Raw genomic sequence first — 24787 nt, 5'->3', positions numbered from 1 at the left:
TTACTACCCAGGAACAAAAATCGTGTTACATCGTGTTATCAGAGCAAGTTCTTTGTTCGCATATTCACAAGTACGCGTGGTTAATGCAGACAGGATTCATTGAAAAACGATTGTTTGGTCTTTTACCATCTTAACACCTGATTTATTGCCAGAAAGGGTAAAACCTATTGTTATAGCATTCTTTATATTAACTTAAATGTTGCTAATTAAACCGCGTGCTGAATGACCACCCCCCCCCCTCCACGTGCTTCCTCTTCCAGAAGGTGCAGAAGGCGGATGACGTCACCCTCCAAAAGGCACCGCGGGGATTGCGCAATCGCGGTGACGTCACCGAGACGTGGCCAATCACAGCGCTGGCACAGGGACGGCTTTCCCTGAGCGCCGCGGCCTAGTAGACAGGCTGCCGATGATTTTAATCGAAACGCCGAAATAAGCAAAGGGGGTCGCGATGATGCTCAGGTTGTTTACAGTCGCAGTCGCGCTCACACTCTTTGTGCTCGTCACGTCGGACGACTCGAAAGTAAGTTCTTGTTTTGTTTCACACACCCCACCCCTATTTTCCCCGAACCGAGCCATACGCATTTTTCCTGGTCGCTTGGCCGAGAAATGCGAGGGGGCACCCCGTGGCCGGATCCAGGAGAAGGTGTAGGCTTCAGCCTAAGGGAGTCGATGGTTTCTCTCCTCGTTAATTGCAGCCCAAGTTACTTAAATTAAGGCTCGACCTAAGCAAACAATAAGTATCGGACGGGAAAGTATCTTGTTTGTGATTCCTGGGATGTCAAACGCGGGTTTGGATTCTTTATTATTGATACAAATCGACCATCCGAATTTGTGCATACACAGGCTCGCGTCTACGCATTTGTGCTATTAGTACATCGATATTGCAATGGTGTAGAACGATAGTTTTCGTTTATTGGCAGGGTCGGTACACCTAAGATTTCGCGTTATTTAGCTTTGGTAAACGATGAGACTGTGTGTGATTTTTGTAACTAAGTCATGTGATGTCGGGCGAGTGGCCTTTTCCCGTTTACCGGTCACTGCCGGAGATTCTGTGTTCGGCATTGTAGGTGCCAGTTTTGTTGCCAGATAGAAGGGTAAAAACCCTATTATCATATTTTTTACTGGCAAATGAGGTTCCACTGGTGGTATTGTAGGTGCTGTTGATGGATTGCCAATGGCCCGTGGTGAGCCACTGATGATTAAAGATATCGTCAGAGACACGAAGTCGTTGATGGCACCACACCTTGCCAGCCCTCTGCCAAATCAGAATATTTGTACTGGAATAATCCGATGAGCTATAAAGATATTTTTTTACAGATGTCCAGTAGGGGCGGGTAAGAACGTTACAGCAACAAACAGTACAAAAACATGCTAGTGGTGGAGAGTACGAGAAAGGTATAAGGTAAACAAATCACTCAAAACACATACAAATTCAACTAAACCATCCCTATCAAAGAGTATGGATCCCTGCAGTCACGAAAACTTCAAATTTAGAATCATCCCCATCCTACCAGGCAATGCCCACTGAGGCATTAACTTATTTTTCAGAAGCGACCTGGCCACAAATGATAGCTGAACAAAGTGGCCCGTCATTTGGACATTTATAGCACCAAAATAATCTAAATAATCTCAATGCGTGCTTCTAAATGTGGAGGGGAAAACCGGAGGACCCGGCTCACAGTAAATGTGTAGCCCTGCAATATTTTACAAACGCCAACTGCTGGCGGAAGTGCACCCATTAGAGGGAGCTCTAGATGCGGTCCTACTCTCCCACGCGGGCCAGATACTTTGACTCAAATGTACTGAAACATCGTAAGCGACCGCCCTGAATTGTGAAAAGCGAAGGATATGTTTTTTTGTTTGTTTGTAGACGGCGTCTTGTAAAGGGGCCGGTGCGTTGTTTTTTGCGCCGACGTGGTGTGTGGTTAAATTTCGATTTAAAGCTTTCGTGACTGCAGGGATTCATCTTCTTGGTTCTTTCGGTAAAGTCACGTAGAAGGAAAGTAATAAAATAATAATAAAACATAATAAAATAATTCTCACGACGTTTCGGCCACAACGCAAGCAGCCGTCCTCAGGTGACGGACCGTCGAGGCCTCGACGGACCTGGTTTTCACCTGAGGACGGCTGCTTGCGTTGTGGCCGAAACGTCGTGAGAATTATTTTATTGTGTTTTATTTTTATTATTTTATTACTTCCCTTCTACGTGACTTTACCGAAAGAACCAAGAAGGTGGTGTGTGGTGATAGGTTATGGCCGGCTTTGCTGGATGACATTGTCGGTGTTGTGGAGAGATAGCAGAGGTTTGCGAGCCATGACCTGCGATGCTTTTCCTCCCAGAAATCTGAAGACGCGCGATGCAAGTGCATCTGTCCCCAGTACAAGGCATTTGCGGGAAAGGTCTACACCAACAATGTGCCGCAGAAAGACTGGTGAGACTGGTGGCAAATTGCCACGGAACTGTTGAACCGCGCAGACTGACAAAAGTGATTGACTGCACGGCAGCTGAATACAATAATACATAGTTTGATTTATTTCTTTATTCAGAAAATTCTCCGAGTCTCAAGACTTGAGACTCAGAGAGGGGGGATCCTACGCAGGGATGTATTGATTTTGCAATTTCAAAGTAATGTTGTGATTGTGCCGTCGGTGTAGTGTCATGATACAAATAATCAATTCCGTCAGTGTCATGTCATGATGCAATTAATCCATTCCGTCGGTGTCATGTCATGATACAAATGATCCATTCGGATCTCTCCCAGAGCAGTGCATCCTTCATGTTAGAGAACGGCCCACGGAAGCAGATGCCACAGATCTACTTTCGTCAATAACACAGCCTTGAAAGGAAAAATATATAATGGGTGACATTTCATTCAGGCAATGGTCCTTGGTAGCGTGAATATATTATGTAAGTAATAACATTCTGCACACAGCCAGTTCACACAGAATATATACGAGCTGTACGAGTGTTTCAATTATCTTTCATTTGCAAAAGGCGCTATATTGTCGTGTGTCTTGGAGAGTATTGCCTGTTGAAGCAGCTGTGTCTGAATGAGAGTGCATGTTTGCATGTTTACTCTTAGAACAGTTAAATTGTTATCATTTTTGGCCTGTAGCTCGCTAAAAACTGCATTGTGTCTGTGTATCCGCGTGTTTGTTTCGCACGCGCGTGTGTGCAGTGACTGCCTGCATGTGGTGAAACCCATGCCAGTGCCGGGGAGTGACGTGGAGGCATACTGCCTGCGCTGCGAGTGCAAGTACGAGGAGCGCAGCACTGTCACCATCAAGGTGCGGCCAGTCGAGCCAACCGGAGTCTAACCACTTGCACGTGTGTGTGTGTGCACGAGCGTGCACCTGTCGGGCGTGGTGCTGGCCACCCACCCCCTCGTGTACCTTGCCGGCCTTCATAGGTGTTCGCTAACAGCACTTGGCTGCCCCAACAGTCTGTTAAGGCTATATGGGGGATCTTTGTCTTTGTGCACCTGTTGTAGCGGTTAGCGCACTGCACTATGAACCTGTCAACCCGAGTTTGATTTCTGCTTATGGCCAACATCAGTGACGAATATCTGAACCGGTCTTGTGCCTCCCCAAAGTAAACTCATCCTTAATTGAGTACCGGGTACGATTTTGACCCCAATATGTGTTCCCTAACATCACTTGCCCCTACAGTGTACATTGCTATAAAAAGGATATTTCTATTTATTGGCAGTGTGTATAACGGATGTGTGCAATTGGTGTGGCAGTGTGAAGTGCATGTATATGTATAAGATGTATGTGTGCTTTTGCATGTGTGCATCCCTTAGACACGTTCATGAGTATGTTGCAAGACTATCACAAAGTTGCATATCTCTCAACCCATACGGTTTACCCGTATTTTTGTCCATGGAAATTGAGTTTTGAGGTCCATATGGCGTACAGCCATTTCAATACGGGCAATTTTTATTTATTTCTCCCTTGTGATGGGACGATGTATGATGAAAGTTGAGATTTATAAGGGCACGGGGTGACCAATCAGGTCTAAATTGGTCTGTAATAAGGTAGGCAGTTGATAAGGGGTTGACAGGTATGGAGTTGCTATGTTGCACAGATGAGTAGTATTGTCTAAAGTAACTTCACAGTAAGGGGCAATTTCTCTTGAGGTTTTACCATGTTCGGTCACTTGGCAGTTATTTTCAAATATTTGGACCGTGACTCCAACACACGTGGCCTAATTATTTTTTATAACGTCACGGGGACCTTTAACGTCCGCTTCGAAGCAGACGATGCCTGAAATTGTTCGTGGTTAATACAAGCGCAGTATTAACCAGGGTGACCACTGGGTTCACAGTGCAAATTTCTGCAACGTGTCAAATGCGCCACCACACGCGGCGATGTCACCACCCCCATATATACGCGTGTGTGTCTTTGACACAAACGCACGTGCAGGTCACAATCATTATCTACCTGACCATTGTGGGCGCCCTGCTGGTCTACATGGCCTTCCTCATGCTGGTGGACCCGCTTATCCGCAAGTCGGATGCCCACGCGCCGGCGCTGCACGCCGAGACGGAGACCGAGGTGACCCTATCCACACGACCACTGCAACGGCACCACCACGCACCACGCGAGGAAACGGCGCACTTCACCGACCGCCCATTTGCACCCCATTGTTGCCACACAGCTGTTACCAGCCGCTTCGTCGTATTTGTGCAGCTGTTCAAAACATGTCTTTTTTCCCCCAATTCTGTTGAAATTGTGTTCCCATGCAGCTGTTGCATCAGTATAGTGCGACACGACAGGCGTAGAACCCTTCGATGATGGTGCCGCCTGGCCACCTCTCGCCAAATATTTGTTGTTTTTGGGCGATTGCTTCTTCCTTTTAACCACTTCTCTCTCCCTCCTTTCTCCTTCTCTGCCTCCCCCCTCTCCCGTGTCCACACAGCAGGAACCGCGCTCGTTTGCGTACGACCGCATGTCGGCGGGCTTGGGGTCGCGGGGTCGCGCCGGAACCGTGCTGGAGCGCGTGGAGGGAGCGCAGGAGCGCTGGAAGCGGCAGGTGCAGGAGCAGCGGCGCACCGTCTTCGACCGACACAATCTACTCAGCTAAGGTGGCGGCGGTGACGGCGGTGGTGGCGGTGGTGGCGGCGGTGGCGGCGGTGGCGGCGGTGGTGGCAGTGGTGACGGCGGTGACGGCGGTGACGATGCCGGTGGCGGCAGCAGCAGCAAGCGATTAAAACACACGGCGAGCGAAGGTTGATTGAGTACATGCAGCAGATGCAGCTGCAGGAGAGTGACTGGCTGATACAGCTAATAACCGTATAGACAGAATCTGCCGATGGCTGTCTGCTTCTCTCTATAAAATAAATGTTGACTGTTTCAGTACAGCATCTTGAGACGCGGCTGTATTAGGTATTTTTTTCTCGTAGGTAATCTGTGAGTGCCACTACAATGTCACTCACGTTAACTTGCCCTCCTCCATCCTCTGCACATGTCCCACCCATTCCTTACCACGTCCTCATCTTCCTCGTTCTATTTGGGGACTAACAAGTAGCTTACCCTAACCTGCCATAAAAATCCTAGAATTCTCTGCATGCAGCTGCCGTCTCTTCAAATGCAAAAATCCAACTAGTTCTCCGTCTCGAAAAATAACTAATATTGCTCCTGCTTAAATTACGTCCCTTGGTCAGTGGGAAACCTTGCAACCCCAACGTCTGCTTATTTAGCACCGATTTGTGCAGCCAGAGTTATGTAGGGCGCTTTTGATATCTCGTTCAGGAGATTATACAGTCTCGTCGGTTCACAAATCCCAAAGCTTTATACTCAAAATGCGGAGCAACATCACACTTCAAAGGGTTTGGCAACTTCAAAGCTGTATTTCAACTTCAAAGCTCACGCGCTCGCCGAAATGGTATGGGGCCCCATTAATGCAGGTGTGCTGCCATGTTGCCGTGCGCCCACTGTGTGATGTACTTTGCAGCAGTTGGCCGGGCATCTTTAATGTCTGCCAAAGGGGTTAAAGCCACTGGGGAGGGCACGGTTGGGGTGGGGGGGGCAAGTGTAGGAGCGAATGGATTTGTGCACCGCCACAACCGCCAAACATTTTCCTCCTCCCTTACAGCTTTGTCATCCTTCCGGAGACAGTGGACTGGGCCCCAGCCATGCAAATGTGGAATTCCTGCCACCTCAATCGGGTGCATCCATCAGAGATGCGCAGTGCTCCATTTTACAGGGACTCCTCTACTTACAAACGAGTTAGGTTCAAGAGGTCTGTTCGTAAGTCGATTTGTTCGTAAGTCCAACTTTACTCCTGTCGATTCCAAACATGTTGTATGGCGTGTAAACTAAACACGGGGAATGGCTTTAATTGTTGTAAATCTCCTGTAGATGCCACTGGTTCTTCATGTTCTGCAGATGTAGATGCCACTGGTTCTTCATGTTCTTTCAGATGTAGATGCCAGCACCGCCATCTATTGTGCAGAGGTTGAACTTACGAATCTCTGTCCGAACAGGCAACTGGACATATGGACAGGTTTGTTCGTGTCTTTGAAAGTTCATAAGTTGACTGTTTGTAAATAGAGGAGTCTCTGTACTTTTATTTATCCCAGGATTACGTTGTAAGCAGCAGAGGGCAGTGCAGCAACAAATCCATTGTACCGTACTCTCACGTCTATGAACCCTTCCATCACCAAGCCATTTTTCACATTGTGGTGAAGTATGGCCGGAACGGTGTGGGGAAGCCCTCGGTCAGCAGTGGATTGACAAGCTGGGCTGCACGTGTACAACATTATTTATTATCTTGAATGAGGATTGTCCAGCGGTCATCTCTCCGTTGGTGGCTCTGAGCCGGTGATGAAAATTCCTTATTTTCATGGCAGGGGACCCAGACCCTCTAGGGAAATCCACATTGACTTCTCACAAAGTGGTCCTCATTTTAATGGCCTCAGATCAATGATTGGTTACATTATAAACTGTAATGTAGAAGCAGGATGAATAATACACACACACACTCTCCACGTGCACCAGCCGGTGTTTTATAGTCCGCTGATGGCATTTAGAGTTGAACACGTTTTGTTCGCAATTAAGTGCCGTTCTCTATCCACTGCTTGGCAAAAGGTAACAGAGAACCACTTCCTAGACATCCATACACAGACGGACACAAAGATATATACACCGACACACACAGACCCACATGCGCACACACGGACAATTAAAGACATACCTAGAGACAGACACACAGAGGCACACTGATACACTTAATGGTCTCACGTTGACGCTTGTAAAACACATTTGCTCTTCTAATTTGCTTAACGAGTTTGTCTTAGGCGAAGATTTCAATACCTACTTGTGTGGGACTGAACATTGTATATGTTAGTATTTGAGTATTCAAAAGGCAAGGCACCACAATGGTGCATTGTCTTGGTTATAATTAATTGTTTGTGCACTCCGTTATTTAATTGTTATTTGTTTACTTATTGTCTGAAAGGTGATTGCACCAATTCTGTGAAACCTGTTAAAAGTGACGCTAATTGTCATGCAAATATATTAATCGTCCACGATGATCGAACTACTGCTTGATGATGGACTCCCCAAGCTGTAGCCGTCTCTCAAATCCCACGGTGTAATAATCCACCAAGCACCTGCTACACGAGCTGGTTTCACAGCTCTATCTCCGCAGCGTACGTCGCACGCTCACTCCTCCATTGGCTGTCGTTCCTTCCTTATTCCCAACTCCGTTGGCCAATTTTCCCTTTGGAAGCGACGGTGCCCCGGCTAAAAAGCGCATCCCTGCTTAATCAACCGTGGTGCTGTTCTCAGCTCTGCTGGACAATTTGGTGGAAATTCCACATTTCCTAATGGCAGAACGACTGCGGTTGCACGCTCACTCCTCTATTGGCTGTCGTTCCTTCCTTATTCCTGACTCCGTTGGCCAATTGTCCCTTTGGAAGCGATGGTGCCCCGACTAAAAAGCGCATCCCTGCTTAATCAACCGTGGTGCTGTTCTCAGCTCTGCTGGACCATTTGGTGGAAATTCCACATTTCCTAATGGCAGAACGACTGCGGTTGGAGTTCTGGCAAAGTCTTGCCTGAAGTCCGCACAGCAGGATTTCAACTTTAGTAGTCCGTATCATGTGGCAATTTCATCCGGCACCGTGTCATAAAAAAAACTTTATTAATTTCACGAGTTGCTATGAAGGAGTCTCTTGGAGTAAGCTGTAGCCAATATACCTTAGCCCAAGGACTCTTAAATAAGCTGCGCTGTAGACTTTGCAATTTGCTTCAATGATTTTGTTTCGCTTTTTGCAATTTGGAAATTTAATTGCCAGGACTGGTTTGTAAGTGCTGTGCGTTACTTATTAATGAATGCATAGAAAGGAAGTCAATCAATTGTCTTAAAGGCCACAACATCCTTCTCCGCTCTCTTGTTAATTGAAGAACGAGCATCAATAGGCGTTTGTTTTTAAGTAAGGGTGGTGGTTGGGGGGGGGATGACATGGTTATCTCACTTAGGTGTAATGTGCTAGTAATATAATTTAGTACCTTTGGTATTCACGCCATTCTAACAAGGCTATCACGAAGGGAAGTGCTATGTTGAACGCCTTTAGTCTGCGGTAGTTTTTAACCGTAAAAGGGTGATGTTGCTGTCAATTCGATTTGAGTAATACAAAAGAAAATATGGTGATCGGATGCGTGGCACTGGCCATCCATCGTGTGAATTAGATTTTGTGCCCGTTACAATCAATCCAGCTGCAGTCAACTAGGGCGGCCTTCTGGATGGGGACTGCGAACCTCTGGAACATTTATCCCAGAGTCTCTTGGACGTTTCGTTAATTGCTCTGTGGAGGCAATTAAACGAGTCGACTGGGCGTCGTCCTTTTGAGTGGATTTGTCCCTGGCATGGAAATATGGAATTTCCAACCATTGGCTCGGTGGGTGGGGGGGGAGGGTTGGGGGAGGGTTGGGGGGCACCCGCTCCGTTGTGGCTCTGAGCCGGAGACGCTTCGACTTGTTTTGCGAATCAGACCTCTCAAATGTAAACTTTAACGTTAACTAATTCCACGTGTTAATTTATCGATTTGCGTGTGCAATTTAAATGGTTCAAGCGAGGAATGTGAATCGCGGTCTTGTGATTATACACACACACAACAAAATAAACAAACTTTAAAGCAATTGTTTAAAAAAAAAAGTGTACAAATGTTGTGTATTGCGGCGGTGGATGATGAGTAAGAGGCGCGTCACGCTCGAATTTGTTTCTTCGATTCTTATGGCGCGTGATATGCGCATCGGTTTATTTACGATTCGGACAAATTGCACAATAACAAATGTGCGACTGGAACGACAAGATTATACGAATGGAACATTACAGAATGCAAATGAGGCAGGTCGAAGTTACGCGACAAATTATACAGTTATAGAAACTTGAGCTGATGTGGATTAAGTCCATGTCTTCACGCATCCGCACACAAAACCAGACGCAAATTTGAGAATAGTGTTGAAACCACATCAATGATTGGGAGAAAAAAAATCGAGGCTTACTCGAATAATTTTATGGAACGTAACTTAAAACACATTCCTGCGGAGGTAGCTGGTAGGAACGTTGGGTTGCTCGGTCAATGGCCAGGGTCAACCGGCGGCGTGGTGTATTCCGCAAATATGCCCGACTGAGGGCGGGCACAAGCCGGCGTGAGTAGGTTTAACGTTGAGTTTTATAAGGGCACCACGGGGTGACCAGCCCCTCCCCACCCCACCCATTTTTGGATGCACGATGGGCGGACACAATAATCCCTTGTGGGCTGATCTAACCAGGAGGTTTCTACCAGTAAACTATAGGACAGTGTCGTGCACTCAAGTCCAAACGTATCGCGACGGTGCCGGAGCAAACGAGCAAAGCACAACATAGGGCACTCAATAGACGTTAAAGATCTCGCCACGGTGTCCACGCCACCTAATGATAGGGAGCTCAGAACGAGCGCAAGGGTTTGAGCATTCCGACCAACTCCTACCCACCCACCCGGCGAGTAGATGTACACATTCGTGCACATGTCATTGTGCTGGATATGCAAAATAAAGGCTTGGCGACGTTTTTGCATATGGTTTGATTATTTTTTTGTATTGCTTAACGGAGATCGAGAAGTTTCTGTCTGTCCACGCGGCTCGTGTTTCACATCCGACAGCCATCGTTTGAGAGAAAGGCAGTCACTTTGATGTTATCGCATGGACGTGTCGACTGCGGAACCAACGGCTGTCGGATCCGGCAGAGGGAAGGAGGCACGATTGGCATTGGCCGTCACGACCTCATGACCTGACACGCACCTTCTTGCCACACCCCCGTTACAAGCGACACCCACGTGGACGGGCAACTGCACCACGCAAACTCCAGGTCATCCTCGCAGCAGCAGCAGCAGCAGCTTCTGGCTAGCCATCGAACAAAGACTCGTCACCGCATCGCGCCCTTTCAGATGCGCTTCTGCAGCCGCCTGGAACACTTCCCACGGGAGCTATGCACTTTAAAATGATAATCTAAATTGAAAGCTAATTTATTTAGAACAGTTTTTTGTCCTTCCCCCCCCGCCCCTGCTCCCGCATCTCCAATTAGCACGGTTGGCATCGTACTCACACGCACCTGGCTGGGTTGGTGGGCGCAATAGCCATACCCTTCACCAAACACACCCGCGCTGCATTTCGAGGTCGGTTAACCACCGCTGCCCCCCCCCCTCCCATGTCACACGCCGCGCGGGGAGGAGCTGCTCGCCGTGGGGGTCTCCGCCAGCACGGCCTGCAGCAGGCGAATGTAGCGGAGCGTCGCGCGCAGCGTTGTCACTCGCGACGGCCGGTGGTGCGCACAGTCCAGCGGCACCAGGTGACGCAGGAGCAGGAACATGTGGTTCAGGTTACGCACCTGAGGGCACGGACATGCACGGACGGACACATACGGACATGCTGTCAAGCCAGGGATGGAGCACACAGTCCCGACCTCGCCGCTGTACCCGATAGCGCTCAGAGTGAAGCGGCAATGAGGGCAATTGATGATCCAGTAATCGGCGATTCACTCGAGTCACTCACTGGTGATCAGTCGCCTCCTGATCGTTCTTCTTTCGCTACCAGCATGGTTTTTGTTCCCGTGAATTTCACTCATTCTGTCACCCATGGCGAGGACTCGGCTCTACCAGACCTAACCGTCTCGTGTCACCCCGTACTGCGTTCAACAACCACACTGCAGGTCACGATAACGCGAAGTCGCTCAAAGCACCCGCTCGTGGACAGATTAAAGGGACGCGTGGATGCACGGGGAGAGAAACGGACGCGTGGGAGGATGGACGCATGGACGGATCAGAGTTTTAAGTTCAATAATTTGTTTTACGCAGCGTCCTTGTCCGCTGGCCATCTCTTCACGTGACGATAAGCGACTTTACATTTTACACCTCGGACATTTGGAAGGGAACCCGCCACCTCCCCCAGTGGCAGCTATTCTCGTGCAGCACCACGTGACACCTGCCTGGCCTGCAGTCGGGCCAGTGGGAAGGAGACTGTCGCTGCTAAGTGCAATCCCTATTGAGATGAGTACAGCGTCCGCCCCCCTCTGTCTATTTAAGGCCACCCCACAGAGACGATCACCCCTCTCTGTACCTGTGTTGCTCTATGTATCTTGGTGATATCTGTCTGCTTATATGTCTGTCTATAGTTTTCTGGTTAGATTTTATGTCGCTATTTCATTATACCTGATGATGATTGCTTGTGTTGCAATCGAAACGTCGTATGCTATTATTTAATTTATTATTTTATCTTTATACGTGACTTTACCGAAAGAACCAAATAATAATTCCTGCAGTCACGAAAGCTCCAAAATTAAGATTACAGCGTCAGTGTTTCAAATTTCGCCAATTTGGGCTACGCCCGGAACCACAATGGCCTACTCGTTTCACGCGACGTCGCCGCAGCAATCGCTGGGGTGGCCTGCCAGATCCGAACCGAGAATCTCGAACGTGCCACCCGCTGGGCCATATCACACCTCCCCCCCCCCGCCCAAGTTTGATTTTAGTCTTAGTCAACCTAAGGGGATCGTGGCCTCTCACCCGGAGCCTCTCGCGTGCGTTCGCGTGGCTCCTCCGAGCGAACACGGTAGCAGCCGCCGTCCTCGGGGAGGCAGATGAGGACCAGCGGGAGGAGCTCGAGTAGGTGGAGGAGACGGTGGTGGAGGAGGAGGAGGAGGAGACGGTGGAGGTGGTGGTGGAGACGGTGGTGGAGGTGGTGGTGGAGGAGGTGGAGGAGACAGAGGAATCCGTAAGAGTCCTGCAGAGCCCAGCTGGAATCTGAGACTCCTTGAGAACCACGCAGGCAGACTCCTCTTGCTGCATCGGCTGCTGCTGCTGCTGCTGGACTTGCTGCTGCTGCTGCTGGACTTGCTGCTGCTGCTGGACTTGCTGTTGCTGCTGGTGGACGGGCTGGCGGAGGAGGACGATGGCGGCGAGACGCGGCAGGGAGTCGCCGCGGAGCTCGCTGTGCTGCACGGCAGAGAAGAGCTCCGGCGCCGGGGTGCGGAACAATCGCACCGGGCCGCCCGGCTGGCCCGACCCTCGGCGCTGCGGAAGGAGATGCGCACGGCAAGAGTGACCGGCCCCCCTCTTGATGGGGGTATATATATTTTTGGCCTACTCTTCCACGCTGGCCAAAACGACTCGGGGAGAGGTGGCAGTTACCCACGCCTTAACCCACCGCACGCGACCTGCCCCGTCGCGTTTCGACTGCCGCGCCCCCAGAGATCGCACCGATCGCGAGCCCGGTGCGCGGACAACGTCGCCGTCGTGGCAAAGTGACCGCAAACACCGAACGGCGAACACACCACAGTGAACACCGCCCCTCACGGGCTGGCCAGGCCAGGGGTGCCCCGAGGGTGGGCCCGGCTCCGAAGGCACTGCGGATCCCAGAAAGCACTACCGGAGTATTGCTGGGTCCGCAGAGGTCACGGGCTCCGGAGGGGTCACGGTGCCCCACGGGCTTCGTCTCCCACGGGAGCCGGCGTGCAGCCACTCCATGGCGCAGGGGGCGACGGGGCACTGGTACATCAGACGCGTTCACAAGGCACGTCCCGCGATTTTTTTTTTTTATACAGGTCAAGTCGAGGTCAAAGTGATTTGCTGCTCATGTGAGCGGCGGTGCTCGTGGCCGGTTTCACAGCCCCGAGCCGATGGTGGAAATTCCACATTCCTCTGGCGGGCGCGATCCCTTTCAACGTCCCCCACAAAGTGGTCGTTATTTTATCGACCCTGGAGGACTGGAACGGCGGTGGGAATGAATCTCCTGAAATGTCGGAGTTCGGCGCACACAAATGAAGATACATACACACGCGCGCGCATTCATTCATTTGCACAACAGATCGGTGAAATAAACGTGTGGTCTTAATGAGGACCTACTGTGCAATTTAAATTAACCCCGAGATCAAAAGCCACATCTCCCGTGACCCGACCGAAATTGGATACCGCTCTTAATCCCCAGCAGAGGGCAGCAGTGACCGGGTAAGTTATCGGAGAGCGAAGCCCGTTTGAGTCGTCTGCTGCTTATTCTTAGGTTTTGTCGGTAAAGTCACGTAGGTAAAACATTTAAATTAATAAAAGTAAAATTAAAATAAAAATCACGACATTTCGGAGTTAACACAAGCTTCCGTCTTCAGGTGGAACAGTCACTTGATACAGCTATCGTGCTGTGACTGTTCCACCTGAAGACGGAAGCTTGTGTTGCCTCCGAAACGTCGTGATTTTTATTTTTATTTTACTTTTATTAATTTTAAATTTTTACCTACGTGACTTTACCGAAAAAACCTAAGAATATGAATCCTTGCAGTCACGAAAGCTTCAAATCTAGAATCGTCTGCTGCTGCTGTGGATGTGATGAAGATGATGATGGGGTGCTGCTGGTGGGTTGTGCGGTCAGCTACAGAGGCGACTGTTAGTGGTGGCGTTAGCCACGCGCTGCACGGGAGCCCCCCCCCGCCCCCCCCCCCCGCCCCCCCCCCGCCCCCCCCACAGAGCGTGCAAGTGTCCACTCCACATATTTGGATTTCCAGGACACTTTGCAGCAGACTCTACTGTGCTGATGAGCCTTAATGACGACGGACCCGATCCAGTAGTTACCCAGCTCGGCATCACTGCTGCTGCTGCCCGGCCTGGTCAATGGCCCGTGTCACATTTGCTTTAAGTTTCTTTTGACGGTCACCTAAGGCAAGAAAGAGCCGGAAAGTAATTCTTCGGGAACTGCTGATACAGGGACTCCTCTACTTACGAACGAGTTAGGGTCCAGAGGTCTGTTCGTAAGTCGATTTGTTCCTAAGTCTAAATTTACTCCTGTCGATTACAAACGCGTTGTACGGCGTGTACGCTAAACACGGGGAATGTTTTTAAAGGTTGAAAATATCCTGTAGATGCCACCGATTCTTCATGATCTGCAGATGTAGATGCCACCACCACCGCCATCTATTGAGCGGCGGTTCAACTTACGACTCTCGGTCCGAACAGGCAACTGGACATACGGACAGGTTTGTTCGTATCTCTGAAAGTTTGTAAGTAGAATGCTCGTAAGTCGAAGAGTCCCTGTAGTTTTTTTTGTTGCGCAATGCACAGGGGCCGAGTGCTTCTAACACGTTTCTGTGCGTCGTGTGAAACCACCGAGTCTTTATAATGCTCACCACAAAGACCATCAATCGCCTCGTTGTGCAAACAAGTAACAAAAGAGCTAAGCCGGCAATCTGTGCCTCCACGTAAAAACATATCAGTTTTTTTAAAACACATCCCATCAGCACCACGGCCTTCTGGGGAGTGTGTAATTTCATGGTCAACCTCTGGATCGGTTTCCACGTTCGTGGTCTCATCAGCAGGGCCCGCTTGCGTTGAGCCACCTTGCTGAACCGCTGCTTCTGGATGGAGGACTACTCGCGCTCAGGGGCCGTGCGGAGAGAATCGTGGTGACGTTACCGACAGCGAGGGGGCGGGGGGGAGTGTGGGGAAGAAGCTCGGTTACCTGTGCGCGTTGTGGGATGGCACGGCCGTGCGAGGCGTCGCTCGCCGGCAAGCGGCAGATCTCCCCGGCCGGGTGTGCCGGCGGAGCGCGCCTGGTGCCTTCCTGGCTCACAGCAGCGCCCGGGGCTTTAACGCCGTGCCACAATAACACCCCACTGCTACCATCACCACCACCACCAATACCACTACTACCATAACCACCATCAGTGCCACCACCAATATCACAACCACCGCTACCACTACCAACACCACCACCAATACCACCACCAATATCACAGCCACCGCTACCACTACAAACACCACCACCATCAAGACCACTACTACCATAACCACCATTGCCACCATCAATGCCACCACCAATATCACAGCCACCGCTACCACTACCAACACCACCACCAATACCACTACTACCATAACCACCATTGCCACCATCAATGCCACCACCAATATCATAACCACCACTACCAACACCACCATCAATACCACTACTACCATAACCACCATCAATACCACAACCACCACTACCAACACCACCATCATCATCAACACCACGACTACCACCACCACCAATGTCATAACCACCACTGCCACCATAATTAATACCACCACTGCCATCACCACCACGTGGTATAAGCCCTACCTGCAGCACACCTGCACGACTCGCAGCGCCTGGGTGGGGCTCACGGGACCGAGTGACACCTGGAGGACTCGGCTCTACCTGAAGCACACCTGTCCTGCGACTCACGCGAGTCAGATCGACATCCGGGCGAGTGACACCTGGGCAATATACACCTGGCCGAGTCAACCCCGGCTGATTAAAGTCCACCCGAAGCACACCTGGGCTATTGACACGTGCGTAACACGCACCCGACAGATTGGCGTCCGACTGCGACACAACACCTGACCGCGGCTCTTCGTCGCCTTGCGAGCCGACACCTGCACAAGACACACCTGCGCCGTTCACCTGCGCGCAATGCGCACACAGCCACCGCGCGCACGAATGCGTCATCTCTGGATGTGCATCACGCCAGCAACGTGCACCTATCGACTGTTCAATAACATCGCCTCCACTCCTCACGCCTGCACGAGTCTCACCTTCGTCTGCACCGCCGCCTGCACCGCGACTAGCGAGCACACCGCCCGCCTGCCTCGCCGGCAAACCCGGCGAATGCGAGTCCAGGGTCAAATCGCACACCTGCCTCTCACCTGCCCACGCCGGCGCCCGCGCCAGCCGTACACCCGTTGCGAACCCCCAACAACCATGCGCCTTCTGAGAGCCTGGCTGGCACTTAATCACACCTGGCCGATATACAGGCGCAACTGGCCGATAGCCAGGGAAACCTGGCTGATACACAGGCGCACCTGGGTGGCATTCACCCACGCGCGGCTGATACACAGGAACAGCTGGAGGGGCGCGCAGGTAACTCTGCGATCGGGAGACTACCCCGGTGCCGACAACACGTGTCGCCGCACCTGCGTGTCGCCATGTGCTCGAGGCTGAGGCCCCTTCTCCTCCTACTACTACTACTCCTCCTAAGGGCGAAACACCCCAGTTCGAATTTGTAACACTTGCGCTACCAGCGCACTGCATGGCGATGGTGATGTTGGCGCTGTTGCCGATGATGCTGTTAGAAAGCGACAAGGGTAGTGATGCTGCTGCTGCTGAGGACCGATGATGATGATGCTGCTGATGATTCAACTCATGATGCCACTTAATTCCATCGCAGCGGCAGCTGATGATAATGATGATTGACAAAGATGATTATTATAGTCATCACAAAAATGACTTTACGACTCTGGGTGAATATTTTTCTGATGAAATCGCTCCTAACGGCTCGGCATTATACGAAATGTATAACGTAACCCAAGAGCTACAGTATTATTACTACTACTACTTAACGCAGTGTTTTGTTGTTGTTGTTGAAATGAAGAATGGTCACGTTATCCAGGAAGTGCGTCTATTTATCTGGAGAATACGGCAGAACGCACAGAGTGGGGTGTGCCAGGCGTGTACACCCCACTCGGCTCTCTGGAACTTGCAAATAACCGGCGTAAACTTGAGACGAGAGACCGTCCTCTTGGCGAGGTGCAGCTTAACTTTCGGCCCCAACTCCTTACGACATCACCAGCACCACCTTCATGTCGAGTCCAGTGAACGATAATTATAAATCTTGACTGCAGTGATTAATATTCTTTGGGTCTTTCGGTAAAGTCACGTAGATAGAACAATACAATAATAAAAATTAAAATAACGTGAAAAAAGAGTAAAAGAGAATACAAATATCACGACGTTTCTATCTTAACACAAGCAATCGTCATAAGCTGAAAAAAATGACGATTGCTTGTGTTGCGATCGAAACGTCGTGATATTTATATTATATATTATTATAATACTTTTTTCACGTTAATTTTATTTGTATTATTGTATTGTTCTATCCACGTGACTTTACCAAAAGACGCAAAGAATATGCTAATTATAAACCCCTCCAAACACACACGAAGAGTAGTGTGCAATTAACATTACCAATTAATTAGGCTCACTCGTTCAGCCTGCCGGCCTTGATTAATCAATCAGTGGGATTGCGCTACTAATTTGCGTAATTAATTTGCTAATGCATTGACAGCCACGTGATGCTGGGAAGCCACTTGCGTGGATGTCAATGATTGCAAATGAGTTAATTGCGAGAACACGTGGACGTGTGTTTACAATACATAATTGGCATTTATCTATTATTCATCACTCGAATGAGTGTGTGTTGGTTCATAAATTGTGTCCGTGGGTGTGTCAAAGTGGGGAGCGGTAGTCTACTGGTTAGCACGCTGCGCTACGAACCCGGCGACCCGAGTTTGAACCGGTTCTGGGCCACCCCTAGGTCGACTTGGCCTCAAATGAGAACCGATGTAGACTGGTGCGGTGTGGAAACATCGCCACTGGGGAGACAAAGGTGGCCGGGCGTGGTGCTGGCCACCCACCCCCTCGTGTGCCGTGCCGGCCTTCATAGGTGCTCGCTAACAGCACTTGCCCCATCAGTCTATTCAGGCTATACGGGTGATCCTTGTCTTAGTTTTTTTGTGTGTGCATGTCGGAAGCGTTGGCGCAGTGGTTAGCGCGCTGCGCTACAAATCCGGCGATCCGGAGTTCTGCTGATGTTGCTGATGATAATGACGATGACACAGATGCCGTCCGTGGTCCTAACCGCACCACCCAACCGTCGTGTGTCGTGCTGGTCCTTAATAGGTGCTCGCTAACAGCATTTCGCCCCCCCCCACCCCCGTCCCAACAAACAGCCTCGCGTGTAGTAGCGTGATACACAGGGCTGTAAATAGTCCGCCTCTTCGTCCCCGTGTCTCTTTGTGTGTGACCTTGGCAAATTCTCTGGCTGCGAAACACATTGTTTCAGCTCCAGTGGTCGTAGACAATTGAAAAATATGTAAGTGCCTGCATACATCAACCTTACTGCCACAATCACTCGGCGCTCGCCGCGCGTCCTGACATTGCCAGTGATGGGCCAATGAAGGTCTAAGAGTGATGGCAAGGCCCTCTTGCCTAATATGTATCTAACTGTGGTTAGAAAAGGCGCGCGATCTCTTCTGCTACGGTCATTAGACCCACGGAAACATGCACACGGCCGCATGAACACGGTCGCATGCATACGGTCACATGAACAGGGCCACATTACACACGGCCGCGTGACACACCTACTCCCCAACCGCTGTCGTCGGATCTTGGAAGCTAAGCAGGCGTTGCGCCTGCTGAGTGCTCGGATGTGTGACTGCCATGCGCGCCAGGTTTGCTTATAGGCTGGGCAGCAGAGGTGGGTAGAGCAACGATCCATTTTCTTGGTTCTTTCGGTAAAGTCACGTAGAAGGGAAATAATAAAATAATAAAAATAAAGCATAATAAAATAATTCTCACGACGTTTCGGCCACAACGCAAGCAGCCGTCTTCAGGTGAAGAACAGGTCTGTCGGAAAGACAGCGTCTGAATGAAACACCACCAGACTTGGCAGCGTATATTTAAGCTGGGTTGGAGGGGGAAGAGCGCCTTGACAAACAAAAATTGCATATCAAGAGGACAGAATTCGTTTAGCACTAGAAGAATCCCTGCAGTCACGAAAGCTTTAAATCTCAATTCAACGATCCATTGTTGTGCTGCATTCCGAAGCTTGCCAGCCTTCCCTGGCCCGCGCGTCGGCAAGTACATGGTCATGTAACCACCACAGATGCTCCCGCGGTGTGCGGAGGTGTCCCTTATCCATCCGTGGTTTGACAAAAGTGTCGCGCGTGAACCCTCCGGGCCACCCTCGAGGCCGCGACATTCGCCACAAGGTAAAAACATATCCTGGATGTCCAAAGCTCTCTCATCGAAATCGATGGTGACAATTCATTCCACGGCGGAGTGTTAGCATTAGCCTCGTGTATCAACAAACACGTGAGCAGTCGTTACCACCAAAGGGAAACACAACAGATGTTACGCGTGGTTAACCACTGGACGTGTGAAAAAGAGCTTTGTAGCTCATCGGATTCCTCCAGTTTAAATACAGATTTTGTTTCATTGGTAGGAACCACCTGGTTCCCCCAGCCCACAGGGGATTATTGTGTCCGTCCGTCCGTCGTGCACCCTCCCCACTCAGCCCCTCCCCACCCTCCCCTCCCCACCCAGCCCCTCCCTGCACGACGGACGGACGGACACAATAACCCCCTGTAGGCTGGTGTAACCAGGAGGTTCCTACCAGTAAAACTCAACGTTGAACCTACTCACGCCGGCTTGTGCCCGCCCTCACAGTCGGCCATATTTGCGGAATACACCACGCCGCCGTTGACCCTGGCCATTGACCGAGCAACCCAACGTTCCTACCAGCTCCCTCCGCAGGAATGTGTTTCTGAACCACACGTGGCGGTGGGTGCCACTAAGGGTGGGGTTCGCGACCAAAGGGAAACTCGGGCTCTAGAGGGCGTCCGGAGAGAGAGACGGAGCGATGAGACATCGGCTCGCGTGGTAGAGACATGGTGAATTGTGAGCATCGCGAGTCCGTGAGAGGTGGAAATGGCTTGGCGGGAGGACCTTCATCCAGCAGTGGAGGGGACATGTTTTCCATTCTTATTGTATGATGACTGTGCACGTTTGTTCAGAAAATTAGTTCGTCTGATGGTATACAACTACATTTAGAATTCTGTGCACAGACTCCCATATGGTCTAGTGGTTAGGATTCCTGGTTTTCACCCAGGCGGCCCGGGTTCAATTCCCGGTATGGGAAGTAATTGATTTTTTAAGTTGGATTGATCTATTGATGTCAATGATGACGAAGAAAAAGTCGTATGTGGCATTCTTATTCTTGGTTCTTTCGGTAAAGTCACGTAAATAGAAAACAAAAAATTAACAGTTAAAAAAAAAGTATGAAGCCGTTTATGATTTCATTTTTTATTTTAATTATTAAAATTATATTTTATTATTATTATTTTTTTAATTGTAATGTTTTCTATTTACATGACTTCATCGAAAGAACCAAGAATAGGAATGCCACATACGACTTTTTTCCGTAATCATTGACATCGAGAGATCAATCCAACTTAAAAAAAACGTTTCTTCCCATACCGGGAATTGAACCCGGGCCGCTGGGTGAAAACCAGGAATCCTAACCACTAGACCATATGGGAGGCTGGAAAAATTCACTGTAAATGCATTGGTAGTCGTAAACCATGATTTTAACTCGTAAAAAAACTTGGAAAGTTGTCATGAAATCGTGAAGAAAAATATGTCTCATCCATCATTACATCCTTCAGCGTCACCATCAGCCATGGTCAGTCCACTGCTGGATGAAGGTCTCCCCAAGCTACGAGTGCTCATGATCACGTGATGCAACAATTCGCTCAGCACCTTCACACAAACTGATTTGATGATTTTGCAATCATCATGAAAGTAATTTGAAAACCCATACGTATTCAGAATAAGAATGGCACATACGATTTTTTCCGGAAATCATTGATATCTCGACATCAATCCAACTTAAAAAAAATACATGACTTCCCATACCGGGAATTGAACCCGGGCCGCCTGGGTGAAAACCAGGAATCCTAACCACTAGACCATATGGGAGGCTGTGCAAAGTCATGGTAATACATTGGTAGTCGTATATCATATTAACTCGTTGTAAAAAATACTTGCAAAGTCATCCTTAAATAGGTTTTTTTTTCGGTAAAGTCACGTAGAAAGTAAAATAAAATAAAAACACAAGTCTCCGTCATCAGGTGGGACCGTCACAGCCAGATTAGCTGTATCATACACCTGATGACGGAGACTTGTGTTGCCTCCGAAACGTCGTGATTTTTGTTTTTATTTTATTTTACTTTCTACGTGACTTTACCGAAAAAAAAAAAAACCTAAGAAGATGATTCCTTGCAGTCACGAAAGCTTCAAATCTAGAATCATCATTAAATAGTTGAGGAAAGCATGTCTCATCTACCATTACAACACATTCCTGCGGAGGGAGCTGGTAGGAACGTTGGGTTGCTCGGTCAATGGCCAGGGTCAACGGCGGCGTGGTGTATTCCGCAAATATGCCCGACTGTGAGGGCGGGCACAAGCCGGCGTGAGTACGTTAAACGTTGAGTTTTATAAGGGCACCACGGGGTGACCAGCACCTCCCCACCCAGCACCACCCCTTCCCACCCCCCACCCAGCCCCACCCTCCCCACCCAGCCCTACCCTTCCCACCCAACCCCTCCCCACCCTGCCCACCCAGCCCCTCCCTCCCTCCCCACCCAGCCCCTCCCTGCACGATGGACACAATAATCTCCTGTGGGCTGGTGTAACCAGGAGGTTCCTACCAGTAGTATTTACTCTTTGCTTCTTTCGGTGAAGTCACGTAAGTAGACAAATGAAACAAAATAAAATATAAGTTATCAAAAAAATAATCCAGCAGTGGAACTGGACTACTTTTTCCACCTGAGGACGACCGCTTGTGTTGCGATCGAAACGTCGTGATATTTTTTTTGTTAAATTTTTCTACTTACGTGACTTTACTGAAAGAACCAAAGAGTAAAGCATGTAATGGTAGATGAGACGTGGTTTCCTCAACTATTTAATGATAACGTTGGTAGCTTGGGGAGGCCTTCATCCAGCAGTGGACTGACCATGGCTGAGAGTGACGCTGAAGAATGTCATGGTGGATGAGACGTGTTTTCCTTCACTATTTCATGAAAACTTTTAAAGTTTTGTTACAACGAGTTAATATTATGGTATACGACTACCAATGCATTTACAGTGACTTTGCCCTGCCTCCCACATGGTCTAGTGGTTAGGATTCCTGGTTTTCACCCAGGCGGCCCGGGTTCAATTCCCGGTATGGGAAGTAATGTATTTTTTTAAAAGTTGGATTTATGTCTCGATATCAATGATTTCAGGAAAAAAGTCGTATATGGCATTCTTATTCTTGGTTCTTTAGGTAAAGTCAAATAAATAGAAAAACAAAAATGTGTAAAAAAAAAAAGAAAATACAAACAATAATTGAAAATAATAAAAAAAATTCATTATTTTCTATTTATTATTTTTATTTTATTATATTTTTTACAGATATTTTTTTTCTTTTTACGTGACTTTACCTAAAGAACCACGAATAAGAATTCCACATACGACTTTTTCTCCGTCATCATTCACATCTCGAGATCGATCCAACTTAAAAAAGGAAATTACAATACATTACTTCCCATACCTGGAATTGAACCCGGGCCGCCTGGGTGAAAACCAGGAATCCTAACCACTAGACCATATGGGAGGCTGTGTAAAGCCACCGTAAATGCATTGGTAGTCGTATACCATAATATTAACTCATTGTTAAAAAAACATGCAACGTTATCATTAAATAGTTGAGGAAACCATGTCTCATCTACCATTACATTCTTTACTCTTTGGTTATTTTGGTAAAGTTAAGTAGAAAAATGAAAAAAAATGAAAAAAATAATATATCACGACGTTTCGATCGCAACACAAGCGGTCGTCCTCAGATGGAAAAAGTAATCCAGATCCTCTGCTGGATTATTTTTTTTACGTCTTATTTTTTTTACGTCTTATTTTTTATTTAGTTTTATTTTTCTACTTACGTGACTTCACCGAAAGAAGCAAAGAGTAAATACTACTGGTAGGAACCTCCTGGTTACACCAGCCCACAGGAGATTATTGTGTCCGTCGTGCAGGGTGGGGCTGGGTGGGGAGGAAGAGGCTGGGTGGGGAGGGTGGGGAGGGGCTGGGTTTGAAGGGTGGGGCTGGGTGGGGACTGTGGGGCTGGTTGGGGGGTGGGAGGGGTGGGGCTGGGTGAGGTGGGGCTGGTCACCCTGTGGTGCCCTTATAAAACTCAACGTTTAACTTACTCACGCCGGCTTGTGCCCGCCCTCACAGTCGGCCATATTTGCGGAATACACCACGCCGCCGTTGACTCTGGCCATTGACCGAGCAACCCAACGTTCCTACCAGCTCCCTCCGCAGGAATGTGTTGTAATGGTAGATGAGACATGGTTTCCTCAACTATTTAATGATGACTTTGCAAGTTTTTTTACAACGAGTTAATATTATGGTATACGACTACCAATGTATTTACTGTGACTTTGCACAGACTCCCATATGGTCTAGTGGTTAGGATTCCTGGTTTTCACCCAGGCGGCCCGGGTTCAATTCCCGGTATGGGAAGTAATGTATTTTTTTAAAAGTTGGATTGATGTCTCGATTTCAATGATTTCAGGAAAAAAGTCGTATGTGGCATTCTTATTCTTGGTTGTTTCGGTAAAGTCAAATAAATAGAAAAACTAAAATGTGTAAGAAAAAAAAGAAAAAGAACAGAATACAAACAATAATTGAAAATAATAAAAACTTTCATTATTTTCAATTTATAATTTTTATTTAATGAAATTATTTTTTTATTTTTTGTTTTCTTTTTACGTGACTTTTACCGAAAGAACCACGAATAAGAATTCCACATACCACTTTTTCTCCGTTATCATGGACATCAAGAGATCAATTCAACTTTTAAAAAAGTACAATACATTACTTCCCGTACCGGGAATTGAACCCGGGCCGCCTGGGTGAAAACCAGGAATCCTAACCACTAGACCATATGGGAGGCTGTGCAAAAATGCAGTAAATGCATTGGTAGTCGAATACCATAATATTAACTCATTGTAAAAAAATGTTGCAACGTTATCATTAAATAGTTGAGGAAACCATGTCCCATCTACCATTACATGCTTTACTCTTTGGTTATTTCGGTAAAGTCACGTAAGTAGAAAAATTATACAACAAAAAATATCACGACGTTTCGATCGCAACACAAGCGGTCGTCCTCAGGTGGAAAACGTAGTCCAGTTCCTCTGCTGGATTATTTTTTTGATTTCTTATTTTTTATTTTGTTTTTATTTAAATACTTACGTGACTTCACCGAAAGAAGCAAAGAGTAAATACTACTGGTAGGAACCTCCTGGTTACACCTGCTCACAGGAGATTATTGTGTCCATCGTGCAGGGAGGGGCTGGGTGGGGAGGGAGGGGCTGAGTGGGGGGGGAGGGGCTGGGTGGGAGGGGTGTGGCTGGTCACCCCGTGGTGCCCTTAGAAAACTCAACGTTTAACCTACTCACGCCGGCTTGTGCCCGCCCTCAAAGTCGGGCATATTTGAGGAATACACCACGCCGCCGTTGACCCTGGCCATTGACCGAGCAACCCAACGTTCCTACCAGCTCCCTCCGCAGGAATGTGTTGTAATGGTAGATGAGACATGGTTTCCTCAACTATTTAATGATGACTTTGCAAGTTT

At 48.6% G+C, this 24787-nt stretch overlaps 1 protein-coding gene, 1 long non-coding RNA gene and 7 other non-coding genes across 10 annotated transcripts in view; 5 read left to right on the top strand and 4 right to left on the bottom strand.

The window, feature by feature from the left end:
• The window catches only part of LOC144942307 (uncharacterized), a 549184-nt gene that overhangs the window by 93261 nt on the left and 431136 nt on the right, over nt 1–24787 (top strand). The gene's annotated exons all lie outside the window — the stretch shown is intronic.
• TMEM9 (transmembrane protein 9) lies at nt 287–9136 on the top strand. 2 transcript variants are annotated; one of them, XM_078869072.1, is made up of 5 exons: nt 287–520; nt 2341–2432; nt 3180–3288; nt 4426–4557; nt 4922–9136. In XM_078869072.1, exons 1-5 carry the CDS (start codon nt 449–451, stop codon nt 5084–5086), a joined length of 570 nt encoding a protein of 189 aa, XP_078725198.1. In that variant the 5' UTR covers nt 287–448; the 3' UTR covers nt 5087–9136. The 2 variants fall into 2 exon arrangements, with proteins under 2 accessions (XP_078725198.1, XP_078725199.1); XM_078869073.1 differs by having other exon boundaries at nt 289–520; nt 4925–9136.
• Nucleotides 20174–20245, top strand: TRNAE-UUC (transfer RNA glutamic acid (anticodon UUC)). Its single transcript has one exon. It is a non-coding gene; the product is annotated as a tRNA-Glu (tRNA).
• Nucleotides 20575–20645, bottom strand: TRNAE-UUC (transfer RNA glutamic acid (anticodon UUC)). Its single transcript has one exon. It is a non-coding gene; the product is annotated as a tRNA-Glu (tRNA).
• On the bottom strand, nt 21013–21084 carry TRNAE-UUC (transfer RNA glutamic acid (anticodon UUC)). Its single transcript has one exon. It is a non-coding gene; the product is annotated as a tRNA-Glu (tRNA).
• On the top strand, nt 22268–22339 carry TRNAE-UUC (transfer RNA glutamic acid (anticodon UUC)). The gene has a single exon. It is a non-coding gene; the product is annotated as a tRNA-Glu (tRNA).
• Nucleotides 22691–22762, bottom strand: TRNAE-UUC (transfer RNA glutamic acid (anticodon UUC)). The gene has a single exon. It is a non-coding gene; the product is annotated as a tRNA-Glu (tRNA).
• On the top strand, nt 23599–23670 carry TRNAE-UUC (transfer RNA glutamic acid (anticodon UUC)). Its single transcript has one exon. It is a non-coding gene; the product is annotated as a tRNA-Glu (tRNA).
• TRNAE-UUC (transfer RNA glutamic acid (anticodon UUC)) lies at nt 24029–24100 on the bottom strand. Its single transcript has one exon. It is a non-coding gene; the product is annotated as a tRNA-Glu (tRNA).

This window comes from Lampetra fluviatilis, chromosome 27 (assembly GCF_964198595.1).
Source record: "Lampetra fluviatilis chromosome 27, kcLamFluv1.1, whole genome shotgun sequence".
Classification (NCBI taxonomy): domain Eukaryota; kingdom Metazoa; phylum Chordata; class Hyperoartia; order Petromyzontiformes; family Petromyzontidae; genus Lampetra; species Lampetra fluviatilis.
The sequence above is the reverse complement of the archived record's forward strand: the minus strand, read 5'-3'. Positions and strand labels throughout refer to the sequence as shown.

What these genes read in the sequence shown, in the direction of transcription:
- TMEM9 (XM_078869072.1), top strand. Translation starts at nt 449, where the DNA reads ATGATGCTCAGGTTGTTTACAGTCGCAGTCGCGCTCACACTCTTTGTG. An exon ending in AATGTGCCGCAGAAAGACTG is followed by an intron (nt 2,433 to 3,179) that starts GTGAGACTGGTG and finishes GCGTGTGTGCAG; the next exon opens with TGACTGCCTGCATGTGGTGA. An exon ending in GCAGCACTGTCACCATCAAG is followed by an intron (nt 3,289 to 4,425) that starts GTGCGGCCAGTC and finishes ACGCACGTGCAG; the next exon opens with GTCACAATCATTATCTACCT.